Raw genomic sequence first — 26,154 nt, 5'->3', positions numbered from 1 at the left:
AGACAAACCCCACATGAATGGGCGGCGGCCATCTTTGAGTCAGGCAAGAACCAAAGACAAGCACTAGTAGTGGAAATTTTCCGGCTGTGGCAGAGAACCCAGCGAATCTAAAAGAAACAAACAAGCATTGTCAGCCACAATAGAACAAGTCTTGGAAACGCACACCAGTCACTGAAACAAAATCGAATACAGGCACCAGAAAACTCACCGCCAAGATGTCTAACCCTCCCGCGCAAAAGGAAGTTAAGGGAGGCACACACCTGCGAGCACCTGAGCCACTGACAGTCACAACAGGAAGCAGCATGGGACTAAAATGGCAAGAATGGCTAGAGGACTTCGAGGACTATATTGAAGGGTCCAAAATTGAACCAGACAAAGACAAGATCATAGCCCTTCGCAATCTAGGGGGGCGTGAGATAAGCAAGATTGTACGAGAGATCCCAGCTACAGACGGTGACACCTATGCCAAAGTGAGAGATGTCCTAAATAACCGTTTTCTGCACAAGAGAAACGTCGACTACGAGCGACACAAATTCCACCAGCAGCGCCAGGGAAAGGAGGAACCACTGAGCTCCTTCATACATCGACTGCGACGGCAGTCCCAACATTGTGAGTTTACAAACTTCTCGCCGGATGCAGCCATTAAATCTCAAATAATCACTGGATGTCACTCGGAATCGCTGAGACGGCGATTACTAAGAAAACCACAGGAACTAGCAGACATCGAAGAGAACTCCCGGTTATACGACCAAGCGGAAGAAAATGCGGCGGAAATCGAAACCGGACCCAGTACCAGCCATGAACACGCCAACCGCGTTACTGATCAACGACATGGACGACAGGATCGGCGCGACAGTGGAAGACGTCACCCGCGAGACAGGTCACGGCGCTCCAGGTTCTCGCCCAGGCGACGCCCGGACTACAGGAGGAAGGAACCTGAAAGGAGGGATCGACGACCCGAACGCACGCGGCGATGTTTCAGGTGCGGATACGACTACCCTCACATCGACTCCTGCCCTGCCATGGGCCAACGGTGCAGAAAATGTGGACGGTCCAACCACTTTGAGGCCATGTGTGGGGACTACCACAAAGAAAGACGCAGCGATAATGACAGACGCGATGGCTCGCAGCGGCCCTCACGATCGGAGGCCAAACGTCATCACATCAGAGCAGTTCAAGAGGAGCCACCCAGGTCTCCCGCGTCTTCACACTCCAGTCACGAATCTAGACGCTCCAGATGGGACCGTCGTTCTCCGTCCAGGGACTCCAGATCGTCCTCATCCAGGCGGTCGTCATACACCGTTGAATACGTCAACTTTGCTGACCACGATCAGTTTAAACGCTATCCACGTCTCAACATCAAAGTGGGCAACCACGCTGCTAAGTTCGTGATGGACAGTGGAGCGTCGCTCAACTACATATCAGTTGCTGAACATGACCGCATGAATCCAAAACCTCGTCTGCGGTTCGCGCCTGTCCGTGTCTACACCTGGATGGCAAAGAAACCACTCCAATGTTTGGGCAAGTTTGACACCACCCTTATGTATGGCGACGTCTCCATCCCAGCAGTCATCCACGTCATTAAAGGGCCCGAAGCCGACTGTCTGTTGAGCCTTCCCACCGCTGAACGCCTTCGGTTGGTGCACATCCTCTTCAATGTTAATGACAGCTCGGACTGCGCTGAGAAATTCCCGTCACTGTTCCAAGGATTGGGAAAATTGAGAGGCCGGCAAGTTCATCTGCACATCAACGAGCAAATCAAACCGGTGGCGCAACACCCGCGACGGGTGCCCTTTCACTTGCAATCTGCAGTTGAGAGTGAACTGCAGGAACTTTTGGACGCTGACATCATTGAACGCACTGAGGGCCCCACTCCCTGGGTGTCCCCGGTGGTTATCGTCCCCAAGAAAGGGACCCACAACAAGGTCCGTCTCTGTGTGGACATGCGCCTACCGAACACGGCCATTGAACGGGAGAGACACCCCGGCCCGCTCCTGAGCGACATGATCACAGCGCTTAACGGGGCAACAGTATTTTCTAAACTGGACCTGAACAAGGGCTACCATCAGCTCGAACTAGATGACAGTTCTCGTTCCATCACGACATTTGCCACACACCTTGGTCTATTCCGTTACAAACGGCTCAGCTTTGGCGTTTCATCAGCCGCTGAAATCTTCCAGGAGGCCATACGACTCGTCATCCACCATGTACCAAACGCCATTAATTACAGTGATGATATCTTGGTCTACGGATCGGACGCGAGAGAGCATGACATCGCTCTTGATCGTGTCTGCCACGCCCTGATGGAAGCCGGTCTGACCCTCAACAAGGAAAAATGTGAATTTCATCAGTCGACCCTGAAATTCTTTGGACACATCTTCTCGGCTAGTGGCATGAAACCGGACCCGGACAAGATCGCCACGCTCAATAACACCAAGAGTCCGGCTGACGTCAACGACCTACGTTCCTTCCTCAGAATGGCGAGTTACTGCGCCCGCTACATTCGTGATTACGCCACTGTAAGTCATCCACTGAGGCTCCTCACGAAAGCTGGCGCGAATTTCATATGGACCCCGGAGTGTGAACGTGCTTTCAAGAACATCAAACGCGCTGTGGAATCGGCTGAGTGCCTCTCCTATTTCAACCCCAAGAGGAAAACAGAAATCACTGTGGACGCAAGCCCCGTGGGCTTAGGAGCCATCTTGGCACAGTACGACAATGAGTCGGATCAGAGGAGGATCATCGCTTATGCCAGTCGGAGCCTAACCGACCCTGAGAAACGGTACTCCCAACCAGAGAAAGAGAGCCTGGCTGTTGTGTGGGCGTGCGAACATTTCCACATCTTCATATACGGGAAACACTTCACACTCATAACCGATCACCAGGCACTTATCACGATCTATGGGAATCCCAAGTGCAAGATGCCCCCCAGGATCGAAAGGTGGGGCTTACGGCTGCAAGAGTACACGTTCTCAATCATCCACAAACCGGGGAAGGCTGAGAATCCAGCTGACTATATGTCCCGCCACCCCCGAGACTCCTCAGAGACTGCACCCTCCATCGCGGAAGAATACATTCACTTTGTGACCAGTCATGCTCGTCCACCAGCCATCCCCATGCACGCTATTCGGGAAGCGACCAATCAAGACACCATCCTACAAACAGTAATGAAGCGTACACAAACCAACAGATGGAGATACCACCCGCAGGAGGAAGAGGAAGACCCCGCTGTCAAGAAAGAACTCCAAGCCTTCCGACATGTCTCTGATGAACTCTCTGTAACCGGTGACCTCCTCCTCCTCAGAGATCACAGACTAGTCATCCCAGCAGCACTGAGGCAAGGAGTAATCGACCTGGCCCACGAAGGCCATCGAGGGGTCGTGTCCACCAAAAGAGCTCTGAGAGAACGTGTCTGGTTCCCAGCCCTCGACCAGATGGTCGAAGACACATTGAAAGACTGCCACCTCTGTCAACTGACCAGCCACAGTAACCCACCTGCACCTCTACAGATGACCCCATTGCCTGATGGGGTATGGCAAGAAGTTGCCATGGACTTTTATGGTCCCCTGCAATCAGGGAAGTATGTAGTCGTCATCATGGACGAATACTCCAGATTCCCAGTGGCCCAGTTTATATCATCCACCAGTGCTGCCTGCACCCTCAAGGTACTTGAAGAAACTTTCGCGACATGGGGCGTCCCCAAGGTCATCAAGACGGACAACGGGCCCCCATTCAATAGTCATGAATTCAGCGACTTCGCGAAACACATGGACTTTCAACACCGCAAAGTCACACCGCTCTGGCCCCAAGCCAACGGCACTGTGGAAAGATTCATGTCCACCATTAAGAGAACATTCCAGCAAGCCACGGCCGAGAAGAGAGATCTACAGTCAGCGCTGAATGAGGTCCTCAGTGCCTACAGAACCACTCCCCACTCCACAACGGGCCAATGCCCTGCGACCCTCATGCTCGGGAGGACAATGAGAAATCGGATCCCCACATGGGACGGAGCACTGAGGAAGCCTCCTTCGGATCATCAACACAGAGACATGGCCGCAACAGATCAGCGCCGCAAAGACAAAATGAAAGAATATGCGGATCACAAACGAAGAGCCCGGTCCCCCTCCCTGAGGGAAGGCGACAGAGTCCTTGTCAGACAGGAACAGCGCCAAAAGACTGATTGTCGTTTCAAGGATGAGCCTCTAACAATTATTCAACAAAAAGGCACTATGGTGACCGCGGAATCAGAGAACCGGCGAGTCACCCGCAACGCTTCTCATTTCAGGAAGTGCTCTCCTGAAGACCATGAAAATGTATCTATGATCCCTACACCTGAAGGCCGAGACAATCCTGAATCTGTCGCACCCGACACCGGACATTCTTCAGTAAAGGAACCCTCAACTGAAGGCGCCGTGTCCACACCAGCGAGACCCCGCCGTCACGTGCAGCCTCCCAAGAGACTGATCACAGAGATGGACTAATCTCTATTTTCACTTGTTGCTTTATTAAGAAAGGGGGAGATGTAAAGGAGTTAGCAGTCCAGTAGCTGGGGTGGGCGGAGCTAGGTGGGCTGAGGGGAAGAGGTGGGGACAGGACAGGAAGGGGTTAGACAGAGTAGGGACGGGGAACTGAGTGGACGTAGTAATAAAGAGCTGAACCTAACCAAGCACGTGTCCGTGTATCATTGTAGTAGGACACTACAACGGGTGTAGGGGGAAGTCTCTAACGGAGGGCGAGTGACAGGGTGAAACCTGCTCGGAAGGGCAGTAAGATATGCAAATGGTTGTTTCTGTTTGAGGGCAGAGGAAGGGGGACCCGAGGGCTCTGGAGTGGAGCAGTGCCTGCTTAACGCATGGACAAGCTGGTCAGTTGCCCAGGGGCCCACCGGAAGTGTTGCACAACAGCACTCCGGGCGGAGGCTTATTTGAGGCAGATGCTGTGTGTGAGGAACTGCGACATCTTTTCTGCATAAAAGCTGCGGCAACTTCTTCGTGGTTATTAGGGAAGGTATTCCTTGTACACAGAGCCACTGCTTAGGAACCCCCTGCTGTTTATCAATCTATTCTTTATGTAGCGCCTCCTAGCTCTGTTCGGCGGTTTGTAAGCGCTGTGTAGCCCAGATCCGCCCGGGGAGGCTGTGCACGTGCTGTGTGAGCACTCGCAATGATACTTTCTTTACATTTTCCTCTTAAGTATGATAGTTTGTTTGGCTCATTTGTGTGCTTCTATGCATGTTCCACTAGCGTGTTGTGCATTGGGCTTGCGTGCGAAGCACCATATCAGTCATTCATTCCAGCGCCTAGATGCCTTTTTTTTTTATTACTGCGCTAGGTAAATGTTTTTTTTCTTAAAAATTAATTTACATTGACTGGCGTGTCAGGACAGCGTGTAATGTTTGTGAGCGCTCTTGGCGAGTGAGGTGATCTGTGCGCTCCAAAGGTGGGAGAGATGGTGATGGAAGCGCCTCCTCTTCGCTTGGTGTCAGGGTGAAGTCTGCTCTGGGTGTGGCATAGACGGACGAGGACAGTCTCGGGGGTGTTTCTGCCCTGAGCGTGGGTAGGATGTTAAGGACAGGGGGATACTCTGGAGGACCTCGGATAATCGCAGTTTGGGTTCTTCTGTGCTGCAGTTCTGCAGAAATGTTGTATTTGCTGGGGTTGGTGCTGTGTAGGAGATATGTGTGAACTCACAGAGTGGGTGAGATGCCCAAGGGAGTACTTTTGTTTTTTGTCCATATCTGAGTGAGAAACGCGAGTTCTTGGGGAGTTGAGAGTGGAGAGTGCAGAGGGAGTGGAGAGTGCAGAGGGAGTGGAGAGTGCAGAGGGAGTGGAGAGTGGAGAGTGCAGAGGGAGTGGAGAGTGGAGAGTGCAGAGTGGAGAGTGCATAGGGAGTGCAGAGTGGAGAGTGCATAGAGCGTGCATAGGGAGTGGAGAGTGCATAGGGAGTGGAGAGTGCATAGGGAGTGGAGAGTGCATAGGGAGTGGAGAGTGCAGAGTGCATAGGGAGTGCTAGAGAGTGCAGAGTGCATAGGGAGTGCTAGAGAGTGCAGAGTGCATAGGGAGTGCTAGAGAGTGCAGAGTGCATAGGGAGTGCTAGAGAGTGCAGAGTGCATAGGGAGTGCTAGAGAGTGCAGAGTGCGTAGGGAGTGCTAGAGAGTGCAGAGTGAGTAGGGAGTGCTAGGGAGTGCTAGAGAGTGCAGAGTGAGTAGGGGGTGCTAGGGAGTGCTAGAGAGTGCAGAGTGAGTAGGTAGTGCTAGAGAGTGCAGAGTGAGTAGGGAGTGATAGAGAATGCTGGAGCGTGCAGCGTGAGTAGGGAGTGCTAGAGAGTGCTAGAGAGTGCAGAGTGAGTAGGGAGTGCTAGAGAGTGCAGAGTGACTGCAGAGATTAAGCTAATGGCAATGTAAATGGCAATGCCATTTATTTATCTGTTTTCAAAACCAACACAAATACAAATGTTGTCATTTACAATGCCAATAACTCTAACTTTTCCAAAGGCGAAACCATTGCATTGTAAATGCTTGTTTATATTTGGAACTGTTAAAATTCACTTTAATGAGTTTTCCTAATGAACATATTACACCATCAAAGCCACGTCAACAGTAAGAAAACACTGTGACATTGATTTTATAGTTTCAGTTTAGAACACGGTCTCCATCATGAACTAGAGAATTTCAACTTTTGTGGCTCGTGTTTTTTTGTAAAAAAAATAATAATAAGACAGCTTTCGGAAAGGTTGCACTGATACGCCATCTCTCACGGTCAACATGTGTGCACTGACTTGTCCTTTTATTTGGGGTCGTAATTATAGTGTGTTTGTAAGGCAAATTAAATTTGAGAGAAACTGACAATATTTCCACAAGCTGGCAATTTACTGACACTACAATGGTTTCAGACATATGACTGATTAGATTATCACAAAGCAAAAGATTCATGAAGAGCAGCAGTAGCTCAGTATATAATTTATATATTTCCCAACCATAGTCACAGGTTTTATTGTTATAAATGTCCCTTCACACAGACATGTTAACAAGCGCAGTCCAGTAGTGTCTATTAACAGTAAACCCCAATGTCTGAGTATAATTGGTCCGACTCACGAGAATTCGTGTTTGCTTTACCTCAAAATGGCTCCGTATGGAATTTACCGCCTTCCTAAAACAGTAGGGTCTGGATGTGAAAGTAGAAGATGCAGACAGCATTTCCCAATTGCATAAACATGTATTAAACAAGCATACTTCCCTCTTCAGGCATTCCCCCACCCCATACTTTTGTGTCAATTATTAAAACGTTGATTGATCCCTTCAGAGAAACAAAATACAACATGAAAAGTGGATAAATCATTCATGTGGCAAATGCATTCTAGAAGAGTATGTCTTGTTCCATGCACATGAGCACACAGCGCGCGAGGTGAGCGCGGAGAGCACCGCGTTTACCTGCAAGCTGCCACAAACTGCTGGGGAATGTTGATCGAGATTAATGCTCTTAAATTTAAGACGTTTCACTCAATCAGCAATCTGTGTTTATCTTGCGCATTCATAACAAGAAATGTTCGCTTAGTTCGTAGGTTGTGTTTCCTAAGGTGCCCATAGCAAAAAGAATTAATCTGCCCATCATAAAAAACATCGCCTTCAAAAGCAAATCAAAATAAACTGCAAATATCAGGGGCTCTTGTCTTTACCTCGTTAAGATGGCATGCCCAGGAATGTGCTCTTCGAAGGGGATAGCAATGACATGCTTTCATGATTCATTCATTAATTTGTAAATAAGAATATTGCTGGTCGAAATGGCATACTTCTTGTGCCTAAATCAATGAATAAAGAACTAAATGCAGATTATAATCACCCTTTTCACGTTTCGCCGTGAATATTGGCTTAAGTGGCCTTTTTTTTAAAAATGATAACAATTTATTGCATTCAAATAAAACATAATGCTTAGATTTCGTGGCAATTCCACAAAATGATACGGCTTATCCTTCTCCTGGCCATCCTGGGCAACCTAAATCTCTAGTAAAGGAGACTGGCTGAAGCAAAATATCATATTACTATTACCCTGCACAAATCCATAAAGTTCTGACAAGTGCTTTAGCATAACTTCCCCATAACCTCTATCATGATGTCTCAGGAACATCCTCAGAGATGGAGTAGCTTCCATGGTTGTTACATCGGTTAAAGGTAGAAGTAGCAAAAAGAGAGCGAGGAAGGACAATGGGATATGCCTGTTTCCCCTAATTAATAGTCTAGAACAAAGTGGACAAACCCACTAATGAATCCTCATGCCAGGACGACTTAATTCTGTGTACATGTTGTTCTAGAGTATCGGTTAAATGTAGCCATGTGGACACTTTGCTCTTTACAAGAAGTTGAACGATTACGCTATGTGTTGCAGTATGGTTACTTGCGTCGCACATGCTCAATGTATTAACACCTTCGCTGCGGTGGCTATTCTGCCGCAGCGCTAAGGGGGCGGGGGGCCGCGCGGCGCTCACACGCTGGTGACGGAACCGCTCCGTCACCAGCCTCGGGTGAGCTGTGCTGATGACGGAGCGGTTCCGTCATGGCCCCGCCCGCTCAATAGAACGCCCAGCGCAGGCGCGGAATACGCGCCGCGCAGGCGCGTCGGGCGGGCCATGACGGAACCGCTCCGTCATCAGCACGATTCAGAAAAGGGGGTGGTGATGGACAGAGTTTCTGAATTAAGCAGAATACTCTTACCCAGTCAACAGATCAGACGGCTGAAATGCCAGAAACCGGTCCCCGGAAGCTTGTCTCCTTTCTGGTGAAGAATTGGCTTGGTAGTTTGGTCTGCCCTGTTCCCATGATGCACTGGGCCAGGGACAGACTAATTTGCATATAGCCAGGTTCTGAGCTGGGATGGGGCAGTGAGCTAAATAACGGTGATGGATCAAGCCCTGATCCTTGGACTGGGTAACAGTGGTCTGCTTAATTCAGACACTCTGTTCATCACCACCCCCTTCTCTGAATCGTTTTTGGCCACTATAGGTGTGGCAGGGTATACTCAGACATGAGTCCCTTGCTCACTGCTCCATCAGGATTCAAGCAAGCCGGGCCGACGACGGCTGAAATGCCAGAAACCGGTCCCCGGAAGCTTGTCTCCTTTCTGGTGAAGAATTGGCTTGGTAGTTTGGTCTGCCCTGTTCCCATGATGCACTGGGCCAGGGACAGACTAATTTGCATATAGCCAGGTTCTGAGCTGGGATGGGGCAGTGAGCTAAATAACGGTGATGGATCAAGCCCTGATCCTTGGACTGGGTAAGAGTGGTCTGCTTAATTCAGACACTCTGTTCATCACCACCCCCTTTTCTGAATCGTTTTTGGCCACTATAGGTGTGGCAGGGTATACCCAGACATGAGTCCCTTGCTCACTGCTTCATCAGGATTCAAGCAAGCCGGGCCGATGACGGCTGAAATGCCAGAAACCGGTCCCCGGAAGCTTGTCTCCTTTCTGGTGAAGAATTGGCTTGGTAGTTTGGTCTGCCCTGTTCCCATGATGCACTGGGCCAGGGACAGACTAATTTGCATATAGCCAGGTTCTGAGCTGGGATGGGGCAGTGAGCTAAATAACGGTGATGGATCAAGCCCTGATCCTTGGACTGGGTAAGAGTGGTCTGCTTAATTCAGACACTCTGTTCATCACCACCCCCTTTTCTGAACCGTCATCAGCACAGCGCCACCGCGGCTGATGACGGAGTGGTTCCGTCATCAGCGTCGAAGAGGTAAGCTCTTCAAGACATTCCACAGAGTTGCAATTTTGTTTCGACAGGGCACCCATTTAGCAATCCCAAATGAACGCTGGCTCAGCCAAAGAATCAAATCAACAATGCCACACATCTGCTATTTTTAAAGTTTTGAGTAAAAAAACACCAAGAAATCGCAAAGCATCAATGGATAGCCAAAGATCATGGTTCACCAGAACCTAGAGGGTATTTCATTCTCACAGCAATGAAGAGGTGGTCGGGTCACACAAGTCATTGCTTTTGCTTTCTGACATAGTTTTATTTCCTGCAGCTCAGAGTCCTCTAGTAAGTTAAGCTGTTGTAAATGGGTTATTAGTAGTGATAAATATGGGGAAACGACCTTTACATCGCTGTGATTACACCGCAATGCCATTACAACGCAGTCGTTACAACAACCGGGTTGTTAGCACGCAACACCATTACTATGCAAGTCATTACATAGACTTGCATTACATGGCGTACTAACATTAGAAATAGTATTGTTTACTATTCCAACACCTTACCTACTGTTGTGTAGGCTGGTGTTGGAATAGTAAATGATATATTTCCAATGTCAGCGCGCCATCTACTGCAAGTCGATGTAATGACTTGCGTAGTAAGGTGCGTGGTAACAACACAGTCGTTGTAACTACCGTGTCGTAATGCCATGCGATATTTTGACTCGCGTAGTAACGAGTCATATTCTAAAGATGCATCTAACACAGGCAATAAGGCCACTTACACAGTCTAGGGCTCAGCATAGGTCTCTATAAATTATTCCCATGCTCCACCCTGGGTAGCTTGGCTGTGAGCAGGCAGTCTTAATTTAGGAGACAGGTATGTAAAGCATTTAAAACCACCAATTCAGTAAATAAAAACTAGGAAATATTTGTATCTTTAAAATGACACCAAAACGACAATAATCCAAAGTAGGGAACGGGAGATATTAATTTTTAAAGATTAAACACTTTCTAGCAGTTAGAAACCTATAGCACCACTCTGGGACACCTTTTCATGCTTGACTAAGTAAAACTTTCAGGCAGACAGCGATGGAGCCCTGCGACGATACACTGAGTGGGAGACCCTGGTCAAATTGTACCTTCAGACTTAGAAACTTTTCTGGAGCTATTTACAACGGGGTCCCTCGATACTCTTACCAATCTGGATTTGTTGAGGGTTCGCCAGTTAGACTTTCAGGGAGCTACCAAGATGGTGCTTGAACGTTTGGGAACACAAATCTCACAATACACCTGGACAAAACCCTTAAAAGTCTACTGAACACACTCAAGGAAGGGTCAATTGCTCGTGATGATGCAGGTGAGCTCTGTTAACCTGTAGCTTGCAGGGAACCACTCTTTAATCTGTAGTTTCCAGATAATGCAGCAAGAATAGTCAGTCAGAATGCAGGGCTTTGTGGTGCAATTTAAGGTACCAGCATGGCAATCTTCCTTCTTCTCTGAGTTTTAACTAGCGATCTGAGAGGCTCGGCACCTCTCACATAATTATTCAGTGTTCTCTGTGGTCAAGCAGGAGGGGCAAGGCAAACCCCCCAAGCATGACCACTTCCTCCAAAGTAGCATAATCTCCTCCCAGAAAGCACAATTCCTCCAAAATTCGACTGGGCTGATATCTCAGCAGACCATGAAGCGCTAACTAAACCAACTCTCAGCATAGCTCAATTCCATAGCTCTCCAAAGCTTAACATCTGCAGATTCCTTCCTTAAGCCTCCCATCTGGGTGGGTCAGAGGGGACTGGGTTACAAGAACCTGCCATTTCATGCCTGCCCTATTCCTCCTCCTCTAGCTCTGGCATTCCTTTGTAGCAGAGCTTATCCAGCAGATAGCCTCTCCCTGGGTGAGCCACTTATCACTTCATCAAAGCAGCCTGGCTAATCCAATTAACTATGCTCAATCAGGGAAGACTGCAGGAAGGCTGACGCTTGGCATACAGATAAGAATGCCTTATAACTTATTTTCGTGCAAGTTAGGATACATTCAACAATAGCATATTGTTGGAGTTATCAATATCATTCTTCTAAGTTTTTGAAAGATATGTCTTCAATTCCTAGCAATATGTATGCATTCATAAACAATTGCAATGTTATCCCATGGGGCTAGGCATCTACAAAGGGAAAACTGAAATGTGCAATTTCTCTATCATCAGGGCATATCAAAAACATGTTTTAAGGGCCCTGCCTATAGTTACATGACCCTCCACCCACCCCAGAGACACCTAGGGGAGACTTTGCGGGTCCTGAATATGCAAAAATAGTATAGTTCCCCACTCTACAGTGCGCATCCCCATGGCATATAAAACATCTTTTATAAGGACCCAGCTCATGATTACATCACCTCCACCCTTGGGACACCTAGGGGAGACCCTGGGGGTACAGGACATGCAAATGTATTGTCTCTGTGGGTATGTGTGTGGCATGTGCGAGAGATTAAGCTATTGGCATTGTAAATGACAATGCCATTTATTTATCTGTTTTCAAAACCAACACATAAATAAAAATGTTGTCATTTACAATGCCAATAGCTCTAACTTTTGCAAGGGCGAAACCGTTGCATTGTAAATGCTTGTTTATTTTTTAATCGCCATGCCCATTTCCAGGTTTCTTGCTGCTCTTTTGCTCCCCATTTCTCTCCTATACCAAGGCATCTCGGCAGCTCTCCTCCCTATGCCTCCCAACCAAGTCCACAGCTGCGGACGCTAGGCCGCATGTTTTTTGCAACTCTTTATCAAAAAATTATTTCGAAAACGCGTAGCCTGTTTGCTTTCTTTTAAATTGGAAGGTATTGTTTCTAATGCTTTTGTATATTCCACAGTCAACTTTTCATCTCAGAGGAGTGTGAGCATGTAGATAGATCTTTGGTTAAAAATATCTCGGGCACGCTCTACAAAATCACAGCAACTCAGCTTGAAAATGCAGCATGTTAGTTTGCAAAGCTCATTGGGATGCATAATAGACATTTTTAACTACAAAAAAAAAAAAATCTCTTGCACATAATTAGAAAAGGAGGGTTGAGTAGGAGTGCTCAAGACCCTTGCAATTCACAATGCAATACACAAATGCTTTGTGACAATTTTTGTAATCTCAAAGCAGGCAATGGTTAACCCGCCTAATATCAAGCTGGTATCAACGGTGTGAGAATGGCGTACCCTTGGCAGCACTGTACTCCTCCAATTTAACATTCCATATAAAAGTTAAGAAAAATGTAAGTCAAACTTTAGTTTGATGTAAAGCATGCTCTGCGGTCTCCACAGGGAATAAAGGACAAGTTAAACATCAGGATTTACAATGGCACCCGTAATTTCATGTTACTGTATGACGTCATGAATGTCAGCTTTGCCTTCTGCAGTGCGTTCGCTTAATGTTTAACTATCACTGACTTTATAGACTCTTAAAGAGCAGCTTGTTAAAAAAACTATCAGCCAGATTCATCAAGCCGAAATCGGCTCGCAAAGGGCCAGATTCTGAGAATCTGGCCCTTTGCGAGCGCTATTTTTGCATTTGGGATTCATCATCCCAAATGCAAAAATCGCAATTTTAGAAATCGCTAAATTGCGAATAATTGCATTTAAGGAATCTCAATTTGAGATTCCTTAAATGCAATTCATGAACCATTTTAAAATTGCGAATTCGCAATCTGGGGCCGCTATTAACCGCGAAGTCTAACTACGTGGTAAATAGCGAAAACTTAGAAAAATGCACTTCAGTGCATTTTTCTAAGTTGTATGTTACACACACACATGTCCTTTGGACATGTGTGTGCGCAACACCAGTGTACTATACCATTTCAGGGGTGCTACAGGGTGTCCTTTGGACACCCTGGCACCCTTGAAATCGCTTCCTTATTTGCGATTCGCTAATTGCGAATCGCAAATAAGGAATGACTCCCCATTCATTCCCATGGGCCTTTAGGCCCATAGGAATGAATGGGAAAGCCATTCCTTATTTGCGATTAGCAATTACCGAATCGCAAATAAGGAAGCAGTAGAAATCGCAAAAAATATTGTGATTTCTACATGCATCGCATTTTGCGAGTCTTTAATAGCGATTCCTTAAAAATCGCTATTAAGGACTCGCAAAACGGGACTTTGATGAATCTGGGGGTATGTGTGTACTGAATGAAATATGTCCCTAACTAATTTTCTAGAAGTGAAAACATTAGAGGAACAGTCGTGATGCTCTAACAGAGCAAACTGTGCCTTGAACTGTTGCAGGGATTCTGCTTAGAAATAGAACTATGTCTAGGACCATAGAACATCAGTATGTAGGAACTGCATCACCATACTACATCTGTACCTATGGGCCCAAACCCAACCAGCTAATAGGGCCTCACTTGCCCTCCTAACTGTTCCAGAGAGACAAGTGATTTGGCAACCCAGAACACAACACTCTAGACCCTCTCAGGGATCGCTGTAACAGGTCCTCTTTCATTCTCTCTCATATACCTAGACTCAATAAATAAAAAAAGAGACACAAAGAAAGCTTTCAATATTTGCTCAGACTGCAGTGCTCTATTCAGGAACAACTGCGCTGCAATTAGAAAGCATATGCAGGTCAACAATGTGATTAGCATAATTAGGAGACCATATACAATAAAAAGCCCTGTCATATTAGTTGACACATTTGCCTAAACCTACCTTCATCATGGAAACAGTTATATAATATAAATCTCTGGGATTAGTGGCGAACCCTGTACCTGACATACATAGGTATCTGTTCTTCATCTCAGCTCCCGCAGCTCGTGCAGCTCTCTCCTCTAGGGGCCTGTGCTCTGCTAGTCTGTCTCAGCTCTGTCTGCTTTCAAAACAACAAGTCCCGGGTTATATGATAAAACCTGTGTTCAAAACCAGCAGCTGGATTTCTCTATTATGTCTGGGTGCTAGTGACCCTGCATGAGATGGTCCGTCTGAATCCCCGCAGAAGAACAGAATACGAAAACATGTGCAGCCTATTTACGAAATAACAATGTGGCACAAAAACAAGCATGATATTTTTGTAACATGTGCAGAGCAGAAGTGGCCTACAACGTGCACAATTAGGATAACATAGGGAAAACAACAAGGAGCTCCATAGGGAACACATGACCGAACCTCACTATGTGAGTATGCTGTCAGAAAATAAAAAGTGAACAAACTAGAGACTCTTTCTACAGGGTGAAAGATCCTACATTGCACCCTTTTTTATTTACAACTTTATTTAACTTTTGGTCACAACAACAAGTTGTCTCATCATGAAGCAACATATACATAGGATATGAATGCTGCATAGTCCCCTAACTGGTGCACCCAAGGAATCTCTCCCATCTAAGTTTGTAAAACAGTAAGGCGATAGATGCCTCATGAACAGGCACAACAAAGGGACATTCCTGCAGTGGTTCCCTGCAAGTACTTACCGCACAGTTGGCTGCTCCTGCTGATCACGCTGGGGTGGGACCACGTCCCCTAGCACGCACCAAAGCAAGTAACTTCTTGCAGCGCAAGACTCGCCCGGGCGTGTGCCTAGGTGAAGACCAGGCCAAGACGGGCCTATCTTTGCCTGGAAGAAGCCTAGCTGCCCCCGTCTTTCAACCTCATTTTAACCCCTTCACTGCGGGGCAGATTCCCCTGAAGTGCTGGGGGGCTGGGGCGCGCACAGCGCCCCGGTGCTCATGACTAGCTCAGCTCGTCATGAGCCACGGTTCTCGTGTGCTCAAGACGAGCGCAGCTCGTCACGGCCACAACCGTTTTCATAGAATGTTCAGCACAGCAGGGGAATTATCCCCGCATGCGAGCGTTCTAATGCCCGTGACGAGCTCAGCTCGTCATGAGCACACGGGACCGTGGCTCATGATGAGCTGAGCTCGTCATGAGCATGGGAGGGGTTAAGGTATTTATTTTACTCTATCTTTGAAATTACCAGTGGTTTTATTAAAGGGAAATGTAAAACAACTCCCCGGCTTATACACTAGGCACAGCCTTGGATAGTGTCTTGCAGCGGGCGGTGAGGGTGATAAGCAAATAAATTGAACTGGCTGGGGCCTATCCCTCTCATTCCCACCTGCCATACACACCTTGCAGGGGCCATATGACGTTATAACAGCAAATAAAGGCCCAGCCAAGACTATGATAGATAAGGATTAAGATGTTGCACTCCTCGCAATTGCTCCAGGAATTACTCCTGATAAAGAGCATACTGATCAGGAGGAAGGAATGGAAATCCCAGACCAAATCCTAGGCAAAGGGATAAAAGAGAAGAGACAAGGAGCAAAAAGGAAAAAGGGGGAGGGGAGGGGGGCAAATGACAAAATCCAAAAGATAGTGTCCTGAACCCTCAATGCCCAGGGCAAGAAAGAGATAAGAAAAGCTTGCTGTTTGGAGGGGGCAATTTAGCCTCATTAGTCGTGGAGATCTCCAAGTGTGCCCAAACATCTCTCACGGCAGCCTTGAGCCCTATTCTAACACGCCTACCAAAAATTGAGGAAACCTTGCTCAATTTGAACCTTGCACATGGGGAGGGGCGGTCTGCTATTCCATCCCATCTCTGATTAGTGGGTCCTGTCTCGAACTCAATACCATCAAGTGGCCAACAAGCTCAATGGGAGTCTGCTTAACGTCCTCTTGGGAGGACCAATCATCCTACAAGTGGGGCATGGAGTGAACTTATGGTATGATGAGAGATAATTCACCAAACTCCTTAAATGGGAGAGGTGGGGCTCAGGTTCCAGTGAATGAATCCTGTGGCCTGCCAAGTTACACTCCTAATTGTCTTCAAAAGCCTTTGAAGCTCCCAATATCGCAACTCCCTTCCCAAGCAACCCCCCCCCTTGTGATGATGTTGAAAGGTGCCCTCCCCTTGAGGCACAACATGAGGGAGGACCATGACTAACTGATGAAAAAAAGGACTGCATTGTTGTCAACTTTAAAGATAAGGCGATGACAAAAGACATTCCGACTAGGCTCCATCTCTCTGGGTTAACATCTAACTCACTTGACGCACACCCGTTGGACCTTTTTTTTTTTACAGGCCATCGTGTGGAATAATTTCCGCCCCTTCGATTCTTTCCCTTCCTGTGTCTACTTCCAATAGATGTTCGCCCATTGCACGGTTGAATCAACTGGATTGACTTCCTGACCAAATTTCCTTTCCTAGTCAACTTTCTCTTCCAAATCCTGGCCCTAGGGTGGAAAGGTCCAGCTCTGCTTTATGAAGCAATGGTTGGAGTATTTCCTGGACCATTGCAGGTGCACGCTCAAAGATCCATAACCCGGACTGGTTTGATTTTTAAAGCTGAGCAAATATTTTCTGTTGGCAAGAAACATGGATGACTGAGGACTTTACCTTAGATGAGTATTACGACTTTTTTTAACCGGCCCTTGCTGCCCTTGCTGCCCTTGCTGCCCTTGCAGGAAGGGCTAAAACTGGCCTTACAACTTTTTTATTAGTACAAATTCCAGGATCTAAGATCACAAAAGTTTGGTCCTCCCCTTTTTTTCTGAAAACTTTGCTAGCCTATCGCATAGCAAAACAAGCATTTGCAATGCAATAGGTCTCGCATTAGGAAAGTGTGAGCTATTGGTATTGTAAATGACAATTTTTTTTAATATGTGTTGGCTTTGAAAATATATAAATGAATAGCATTGTTGTTTATAAAGCCAATAGCTTACACTTTCCTAATGTGAATCCTATTGGCTATGGCAATGCTTGTTGGTAGCAAGCAAGGACAGTGCTGCTGTGGTGTTGAGTGATGCTGTTGTGGTGCTGAGTGATGATGTGGTGGGACTGAGTGATGTGGTGGTGTATTAGAGTGATGTGGTGGTGTCCCAGAGGGATGTGGTGGTGTCCCAGAGGGATGTGGTGGTGTCTCTGAGAGATGAGGTGGTGTCCCTGAGTGATGTGATGGTGTCCCTGAGTGATGTGGCGGTATCTCAGAGTGATGTGGTGGTATCCCAGAGTGATGTGGTGGTGTCCCAGAGCGATGCAGCAGTGTGAGGCGTGCAGCAGTGTGAGGCGTGCAGCAGTGTGAGGCGTGCAGCAGTGTGAGGCGTGCAGCAGTGTGAGGCGTGCAGCAGTGTGAGGCGTGCAGCAGTGTGAGGCGTGTGGCAGTGTGAGGCGTGCAGCAGTGTGCAGCAGTGTGCGGCGTGCAGCAGTGTGCGGCGTGCAGCAGTGTGCGGCGTGCAGCAGTGTGCGGCGTGCAGCAGTGTGAGGCGTGCAGCAGTGTGAGGCGTGCAGCAGTGTGAGGCGTGCAGCAGTGTGAGGCGTGCAGCAGTGTGAAGCGTGCAGCAGTGTGTGGCGTGCAGCAGTGTGTGGCGTGCAGCAGTGTGTGGCGTGCAGCAGTGTGGGGCATGCAGCAGTGTGCGGCGTGCAGCAGTGTGAGTAATGCAGCAGTGTGAGGCGGACAGCAGTGTGAGGCGGACAGCAGTGTGAGGCGGACAGCAGTGTGAGGCGGACAGCAGTGTGAGGCGGGCAGCAGTGTGAGGCGGGCAGCAGTGTGAGGCGAGCAGCAGTGTGTAGAATGCAGTAGTATAAGTAATGCAGCAGTGTGCAGCGTGCAACGGTCTGAGGCGCGCAGCAGTGTGAGGCATGAGGTGAGGGGGTGTGAGGGTGAAAGGGTGTGAGGGTGAGAGGGTGTGTGGGTGTGTGAGGGTGAGAGAGGGTGTGAGAGGGTGGGTGAGAGGGTGTGTGAGGGTGAGAGGGTGTGTGAGGGTGAGAGGATGTGTGAGGGTGAGAGGGTGTGTGAGGGTGTGTGAGGGTGAGGGTGAGGGTGAGGGGGTGTGAGGGTGTGTGAGGGTGAGGGGGTGTGAGGGTGAGGGTGTGTGAGGGTGTGCGAGGGTGAGGGGGTGTGAGGGTGCGGGGTGTGGCTTCTGAGTGTGTGGGGGTGTGGGTTCTGAGGGTGTGATGGGGTGTGAGGGTGAGGGGGTGTGGGGGTGAGGGTGGGTGAGTGAGTGTGTGTGTGTGTGTGTGTGAGGGTGAGTGTGAGAGGGTGAAAGGGTCTGTGACGGTGAGAGGGTGGGTATGGGTGGGTGAGAGGGTGAGTGAAGGTGAGGGGGTGTGAGGGTGAGGGGGGTGAGGGTGAGTGAGGGGGAGAGGGAGAGGGAGGGTGAGAGGGTGAGTGAGGGTGAGAGAATTGTGAGGGTGAGGGTGTGAGGGTGTGAGGATGAGTGAGGGTGAGTGAGGGTGAGTGAGGGTGTGAGGGGGTGAGGGTGAGAGGGTTGTGAGGGGGTGAGGGTGAGAGGGTTGTGCGGGTGAGGGGGTGAAGGTGTGAGGGTGTGAGGGTGAGTGAGGGTGGGTGAGGGTGGGTGAGGATGAGTGAGAGTGAGTGACGGTGAGTGAGGGTGTGTGAGGGTGAGTGAGGGTGAGAGGGTGTGAGAGGGTGTGAGGGTGTGTGAGGGTGAGAGGGTGTGTGAGGGTCTGAAGTAAATGGTGGCAGGGCAGACATCATTGCACCTAGCAAGTCGAGTGTTTTCAAGCTGAGTGTCCCTACAGAGAAGGCAACACAGCAACAGCATTTGAGGAGCAAGGCTAATGTAAACATTGTCGCATTGCTGTGGGGCGGGGGAGGGGGAGTGCATTCCTTTGAAGTCTGATGGGGGGCAGGGGAGCGGCTTGGGAGCGGATTCCTTTGAAGTCTGATGCAGATGCTGATGGTGTTAGATGTGCACGCGCCTGCCTCACACGACTGCCTCACATGAACTGGACGTAATCCGCAGTTGGTAGAGATTTTAAACTGCCTACTATATACTCGCCAATCTATCCCTGTGGGATAGAGATAATCGAGACCTAAAAATGGGGAAGCAAAAGACCACCCAGGCTCAAAGACTGGATCATGGACATGACCTATTGCAAAGAAACATTAGAAACTTACGCAGAAGACATCCCACAAGCCTCGTGGCCCAGAGATTTCTGGGAACCACTTGTTCAATACTTGCAGGCGACTAAGGAGCTGACTAATAGCATCAAAAACACTATTACACCACCTGATTGAATGACACACACCTGGGGCTAGATGTAATGTAAAGCGTGCAACAGCAACACAAGATGAGATCAGTAGCCACAAGAATTTCAATCACAGTCGGCTGCAGTTGTAATGGAGAAAGTGTTAAATGCTATGTGTGTAGTATGTAATATACTAATAAGTGTCATATGCAACAAAATGCTTGACAAATGTAATGTATTATATGATAAGTAACTGCTGGTTGGAAGGAAAAAAAATAATTAAAAAAAACTTTGCTAGCCTTTCCAGTTGATTATGATATCTTGTTGGTAAATTTTTATTATAATAATTCATTTTAATCAGCATTCCACTGCTGCCATACTGAAATTTGATGACGTTCTGGATTCTTTTAATTTGGGAGCTAAACGTGAGACAGTTTTAATTTGGGTGGGCGATATCAATATTATTTTATGATAGTGTGCAAAAGGTATGTGGCTTCAGGATTCAAAGTAAGGAAAATCTCACCCATTTTAAGCATAAGTCATATGGGAAGGCTCTAAATGATCTAATTTTGAGGCATGATTTGATGGTTAACGTGTGACATGGTTAGCAAAGAGACAAATAAAGTCGCAACTTTTACGAGTAATGTTAGAGGGAGTGCCAGAGATTTCATTGTAATGACATCTGAGATGGTTTCATGCCTTCTTGATTTTAATATCAATGCAAAGTGTGTGAGCAATCATGACCCACAAAGAATAAATGTTGATGCAAAGAGTTCTCTAAGAAAAAGAATATTAAAATTACATAGGCTAAGGTAGATCATGAGGCCTTTAACAACCAGATTGAGCCCCAGAACATGGTTTGCTGTTTTAAATTGTATATCGGATAACGCAGAAGCCCATTTTATATTAGAGGGGTTTGATATCATATGCAGAGTCATCTCAGATAAATGAACCTCAAGGAAACCCCCAACTAAGGGGCCACCATGTAGACGGTTCAACTCAGCCTGCACATTGGCACAAGGAGCTAAAGGCAATATTAAAAATCCACCCCCGGTCTTTAGACGATGTTAGAGCTGCAAGAAGGTTTTTATAAATACTAACTAATGACCTGTTTCTTCACAGAACAAGATGTCCCAAGGGTTGAAGTAGTGATTCTAGCTAATCTATAGGAGGCCCATTTTACCGAGATTTATAATTCTGGGTATAGCGATTTTCATCAACCTCTTTAGTAAATTACTCTAATTCACCTGATACAGGCACATAGACCCTCCCATTGCTAATAGAAATTAATGAAGTAGCTAATGTCACTGGGAAATGCGCATTAGGGAAAGTGCCAGGCCCGGATGGTGTCCCTGCAGATAATTTTAAATCTTAAATCTAATATTGAACTTTGGGCTCCTCTGTTAACTAATTTGTTTAGGAGTACTGTGATGGGCCAAATTCTTGATTCCTGGAGGGCTGCTACAATTGTCCCAATTTATTTTTTTTAAAAAGGGGATCGACACCTACCATCATGCTATAAACCAATTTTGCTCCTAGATTCTAACTTGAAAAGTTTAGGTAGGTACTTCTGTCCCGCCTGGAATCATGGGCCGTAGAAATTAAAATTTTGTCTAATGTGCCATTTTGGTTTTAGGGCAGGTATTCGGACTTTCGACCAGTGTATAACCCTTTATATGATTGCAGGGAAAATGGAATGGCAAAAAAGGAACCCTGCACTTGGTATTTATTGATTTATCTAGCGCTTTTGACCTGGTTAATCGTTCAAAACTTTGGGCCTTGATGGTAAGTGTGGGGGTAGAGAAAGAACTCATTACCCTACTTAAACGCCTACATCAGGACCTAACTGTCAGGGTTCGTTATGGCATGCAGGGAGAAGCTAACTCCCAGAATAGATCCACACAGGATGTAAGACAAGGCTGTATCCTAGCCCCTTTCCTTTTTCTCCTTTACATAAACGGCATTTCTAAACATCTAGCGAGGTAGGAAAGGACACCCCACGATTTGGTAGAGAATCCATCCTAATTTTACTGTATGGTATGCGAATGATGCGGTGCTGATCACCTGCACAGCAAACAGCCTGAAGCTCTCATTGGACTCCTTCTCCTCATACATGGAAAAATTGGATCTAAAAATCAACCATTTATTATGACTTGTGGGCCCCAAGTACCAGACCAAAGACCTTTGCCATGGGGAAATCAGTTATCAAGAAGGTGAAAGATGTTAATTACTTAGGGATCCTTTTTAGTTCCTCTTTTAAATGGAATTCACTTTTAACTCCAAAAGCACAACAGCTTAGGAGGAATATAGAGGCAATTTTTAGATATGCCCACAGGTTGGGACAAGAACCCACCAGAGAGATGATTAACCTGTATAAAAGTAAATGTATTTCTGCAGAGCTTTGTGGAGCAGGTCTGTGGGGATACACAAACACAACAATCCTTCAAAGGGTAGAAAACAGTTTCACTCTGAGGTTACTTGTGGTTCCCCTGGGGACTACTCTCGGATTTGGCAGAAGGAATAAGGACTCCCTTTTCCAGAGGATCAGATGGATCTACCCTATGTTTGCTGTGGATTAAGAACTGGAGTAACTTGGAGTCAGCCTTGGTCAGATCTTGTGTTGCTGATTGTCTACCATTGAATGGGGTTGCCCGGATTCCGTTGATAGCCTATCTGAAGATATCGTTTAAGACAATAGGCGTGAAAGAGCTAATCGATAACCCTTAGGTGATGACTTAAAAAAGTAAAATTGAAGTTAAACTACATTTTCTCAAGTGCTGTTCTGATCTGAGGCTACAGAGGGCTCAGCTGTTGGTGTCAGTTGTTAGATGTGTACCAATATCAACTAAAATTTGGAAGCTTACTTATTTTGGATTTTAAACCCCATCCATTGTTGCTATTCAACTCTTTTTAGATTTAGTATGATGCATTTTAAGGTTGCCATTCCTCTTTAATGTAGATGGTCACATGATCTACTCCAATGTCGCTGTAGTAACATTGTTAAACAAAGCACTTGTCGCTTAATATTGTTTTGTCCTCTTTATGCAGAACCTAGGCTCTAATTTGTGGTCCTTGTGTTTCGCAGATCAAAACTGAGAGTATACAAGGAAGGGCTGATGTTTTTAGAGAACCTTTGCATGACAGAGTCTTGTTATGCAGTGCTAAATGTTATCAGAAGGGCCATAGCTATTAGGAAAAGGTATGAAGTCCTTCTTGTATGATTCTACTTATTGATTCTCTTATTATGTTGGCTTGTTCGCCTTATGAAATGTGTACCTTTGATTTTAGCTGGGAAATGTAGCTTATTTATTTATATGTGTTTTATGACTGTTATGGTTTTTTGTCAAATAAAGATTTGTATTGATTGCTTCACAGATGTGTTCATCCTAACATGTTTCTCATCAAAGAGATTTGCTGGCCTGTTGCCTGATCACTGCTATCCATCTTTGGAAAACACTACTGCGGGAATCCAAAGACCCATTCCACGCCAGCCTTTCAAATCGGATCTTTCCGCTCATTTTTCCAAATAGTTACCTTTCAGGGCCACTATTGTCTGCGCTGTTTGAAGAAAACCATTTTACAGATTGTTGATTTGTAAGGATAATATAATCCATATTTAAGTTTTTCTTTACAGCATTGTGAAGCTGGATGGTACCTCCACAATCTCTTTTGTTATGCACTACGTTCTTTCAATGTACTATGTTCAAGTTGTCTGTTTCTGTTGTTCATGTTGAGCTACCAGTGGTGGTTTTCAGAGTACGTTTAGGCGTACCCAAACAGTATCAAGTAAACCAGGTTTAGCTAAGGCTGAATTACACAGTGTATAGTTACCACTCCTGGTGTCATCTCTGTGCAATAAACCATTCAGAGTAGGGAATACCTTAACATTGTGTACCATAATGAATATCAAATCTGTGATAAGGAGAGACTATCATGAGAAAAATGCTTAATTAAGCAGTGAATTGAGAGGTCTTCGAAGTTCACCTGAGTCGGCTTCTGGGATCCAGCACTCCTCCGCGTGGTGACTATGTAAAGTGGTTTCGTTTGGTTCTTCATAAACCGTAATGGTGGCTGACAACACTTAACTTCCAGGTCATCCTGGACTTCATAAACTTGAGCCTGGGAAATCATCTGAAAAATAGAAAGAATGTCATCATCTGTCATAGAAATTTCGGAAACTTCTGTAGTTGCAAGAAAAACTTGAAAGTTTGCTACATAGTCTGCACTAACTCTTGAAAATGACAAGAAGAAAGCAGTAGTGACTAATCTTTATGGTACCCACGTTTGGGCATTCCTCTTGTACTAGGGGCATCTCATTTAGTTAAACTAAAACTGTTATCAGTGGAATGCTTTTATTAATCTAAGCCACTGGCAATTAATTACTCATGCCACATTTCAGTTCATTCTTTTCAGTCCTCTATTCCACTTCAGGGATAGACCAGCTATATGCAAATCAGTCTAGATCCTGCTCCAATTGGAACAAGTCCAGCCCACACTGTCAGCATGATAAGCTTATGACAACACCTGCCAATAAATGGCATGTATGCTAAATACATATAAAAGGTTAACACGTATTTCAATGACAGGTTACACTAGAATAAAAATGAAGTTCGAATTGGCCATGTAAATTGTGCTTTAAAAAGACAAGGGCCAGCGATTATCACTTTCTATATAGGAGCAAACAGGTTCATGTGCATAAATTGTTTCCCAAAAACAGCTCCGAAGAGAAATTTGAAAGGAAAAGACACAGCTGTGCAGTTGGAATTTGAGTTCTAGAAAAGCAAAAGTGAATGGAATGTGGAATGCTCAAATTAATCTCAGCTACCGGTAATTACTTGGGACACATGACAATCCATTATTCTTTTGCCCACTATCACATTCTAGACATTGACCATCCACTACAGAATAAGTTGTGATCCTGTTAAACATGAACATTCTTGGCTGAACAACCTAGCCGGTCTATAGACAGCAACAATAAACAAGCTTGGAATTTAAACAACCCAGGACCACTGGGTCTTATTGGTGGGTATTGCTGTTTTATTTTATCAGGAGAATGATTTTGCACATGGCTAACTCCATGTTTACAGATATGGAGGGAATCTTTCTAGCATTGGCAGGTATTGGGTTAATCCAAGGAATAGTTGGGAGCTGGAATAAGACGTCATTTGGACCATCGGTGGGGCAGAGTGTATCCCTGGGACACAACCACCCCCCACCCACCCCCGTCGGACAAGAGCACAACCAGTTTATTTAGGCAGCTTGTGGCCTTCAGCGCTAAAATTGACCTTTATGGCAGGGGAGGCTGAATTCGTCATTCACCCCCTTTCTTTGTGGGAATAATTAATCAACATTTTTATAACCTATAATATTTTCCTTTGATGTATCTCAACCTTATTCCAGGGGTTCGACCTCATTACGAGGGTGGTTAGAGAGGGGGCTGGCCTACTGGTGGCCAGTACCTCACACCCTACTCTGGGGTTGTGCACAGAACTGTCTTTTTATCGGGTATTATAGCTATTGGTCATTTATTTATTTATTTTTATTTATTTTGAAGGTTTTATATAGCGCGAACAAAACTCTTGCAAGTATCAGAGAGCTTTACAAGTCATAAGTAGAAGGCAAAATATAGTATACAGAGATCTATGCGAGTATGTTAAACATAGTTCTTAATCGAAAGAAGTAATACTAAGCAAGCGCAAAAAACAGAAGGACGAATAAGGATCGCAGGAACACAACAAATAATAAAATACAGTAAAAAGTCATAGAGTTCACGTGAATTTAGCCTTGAGGATCGCTTTCACTTCTCTTTTGAAGGAGGCAGTGGAAGGGTTCATTCTTGTTTAACTGGGCAAAGCGTTCCATATCCTCGGAACCATACCAGAAAAGGACCGGTTATATGTTTTTTTCTTGGCAAATCGTTGAGGTTGTAGGAGAAGAGTCTTGGCACTCCTGGAGGCTCTGCTGCCCGCACAGAGCACCAGTTTCTGAGCTAGGTAGTGTGGGGTGTTGTGGTAGAGGGCCTTCTGCGTCATACAAGCGATTTTTAGATGAATTCTGGCTTCAAATGGTAGCCAGTTGAGGGTTCTCAGGTCTGGGGATATGTGAGCGTTTCTCTTAGAACCTGTGATGGGTCTCGCAGCTGAGTTGATCGTGGCTCTTAGAGGGGCTGTCGATGACCTTGGGAGGCTGCATAAGGTTACTGCCCCATATTCCATGCGGGGGATTACTAGGGCTTGAACTGCTTGTTTGAAATCATAAGCGGGCAGAAAGGGTTTCAGTTTTCGCATGGTCTTTAGCTGGAAGTTAGCTCCTTTTGTTGAGGCGCTGATGTGTTTCTGCATCTTTAGGTTACTGTCCAGCGTTACCCCTAGAGATTACGCTGAGTCGACTATGAGCGGTTGTCCCTTGAGAGCTGTTTAGTGCTTCATCCAATCCAGGATAGTGTGAGTTTTGTTAGAGGGAGCGATTAAATGGAATTCCGTTTTGAAGGAGTTAAGTT

General features: G+C 46.3%; 1 protein-coding gene across 2 annotated transcripts in view; it reads right to left on the bottom strand.

The window, feature by feature from the left end:
• Positions 1–26,154, bottom strand: part of LOC144799499 (uncharacterized) — a 154,524-nt gene that overhangs the window by 75,320 nt on the left and 53,050 nt on the right. For both annotated transcript variants that reach the window (XM_078670849.1, XM_078670850.1), the window contains exon 2: positions 23,640–23,786. In XM_078670849.1, the coding sequence (XP_078526975.1) occupies positions 23,640–23,786 (147 nt within the window). The remainder of the gene's footprint in view (positions 1–23,639; positions 23,787–26,154) is intronic.

Source organism: Lissotriton helveticus, chromosome 12 (assembly GCF_964261635.1).
Source record: "Lissotriton helveticus chromosome 12, aLisHel1.1, whole genome shotgun sequence".
In the NCBI taxonomy this organism is placed as follows: domain Eukaryota; kingdom Metazoa; phylum Chordata; class Amphibia; order Caudata; family Salamandridae; genus Lissotriton; species Lissotriton helveticus.
The sequence above is the reverse complement of the archived record's forward strand: the minus strand, read 5'-3'. Positions and strand labels throughout refer to the sequence as shown.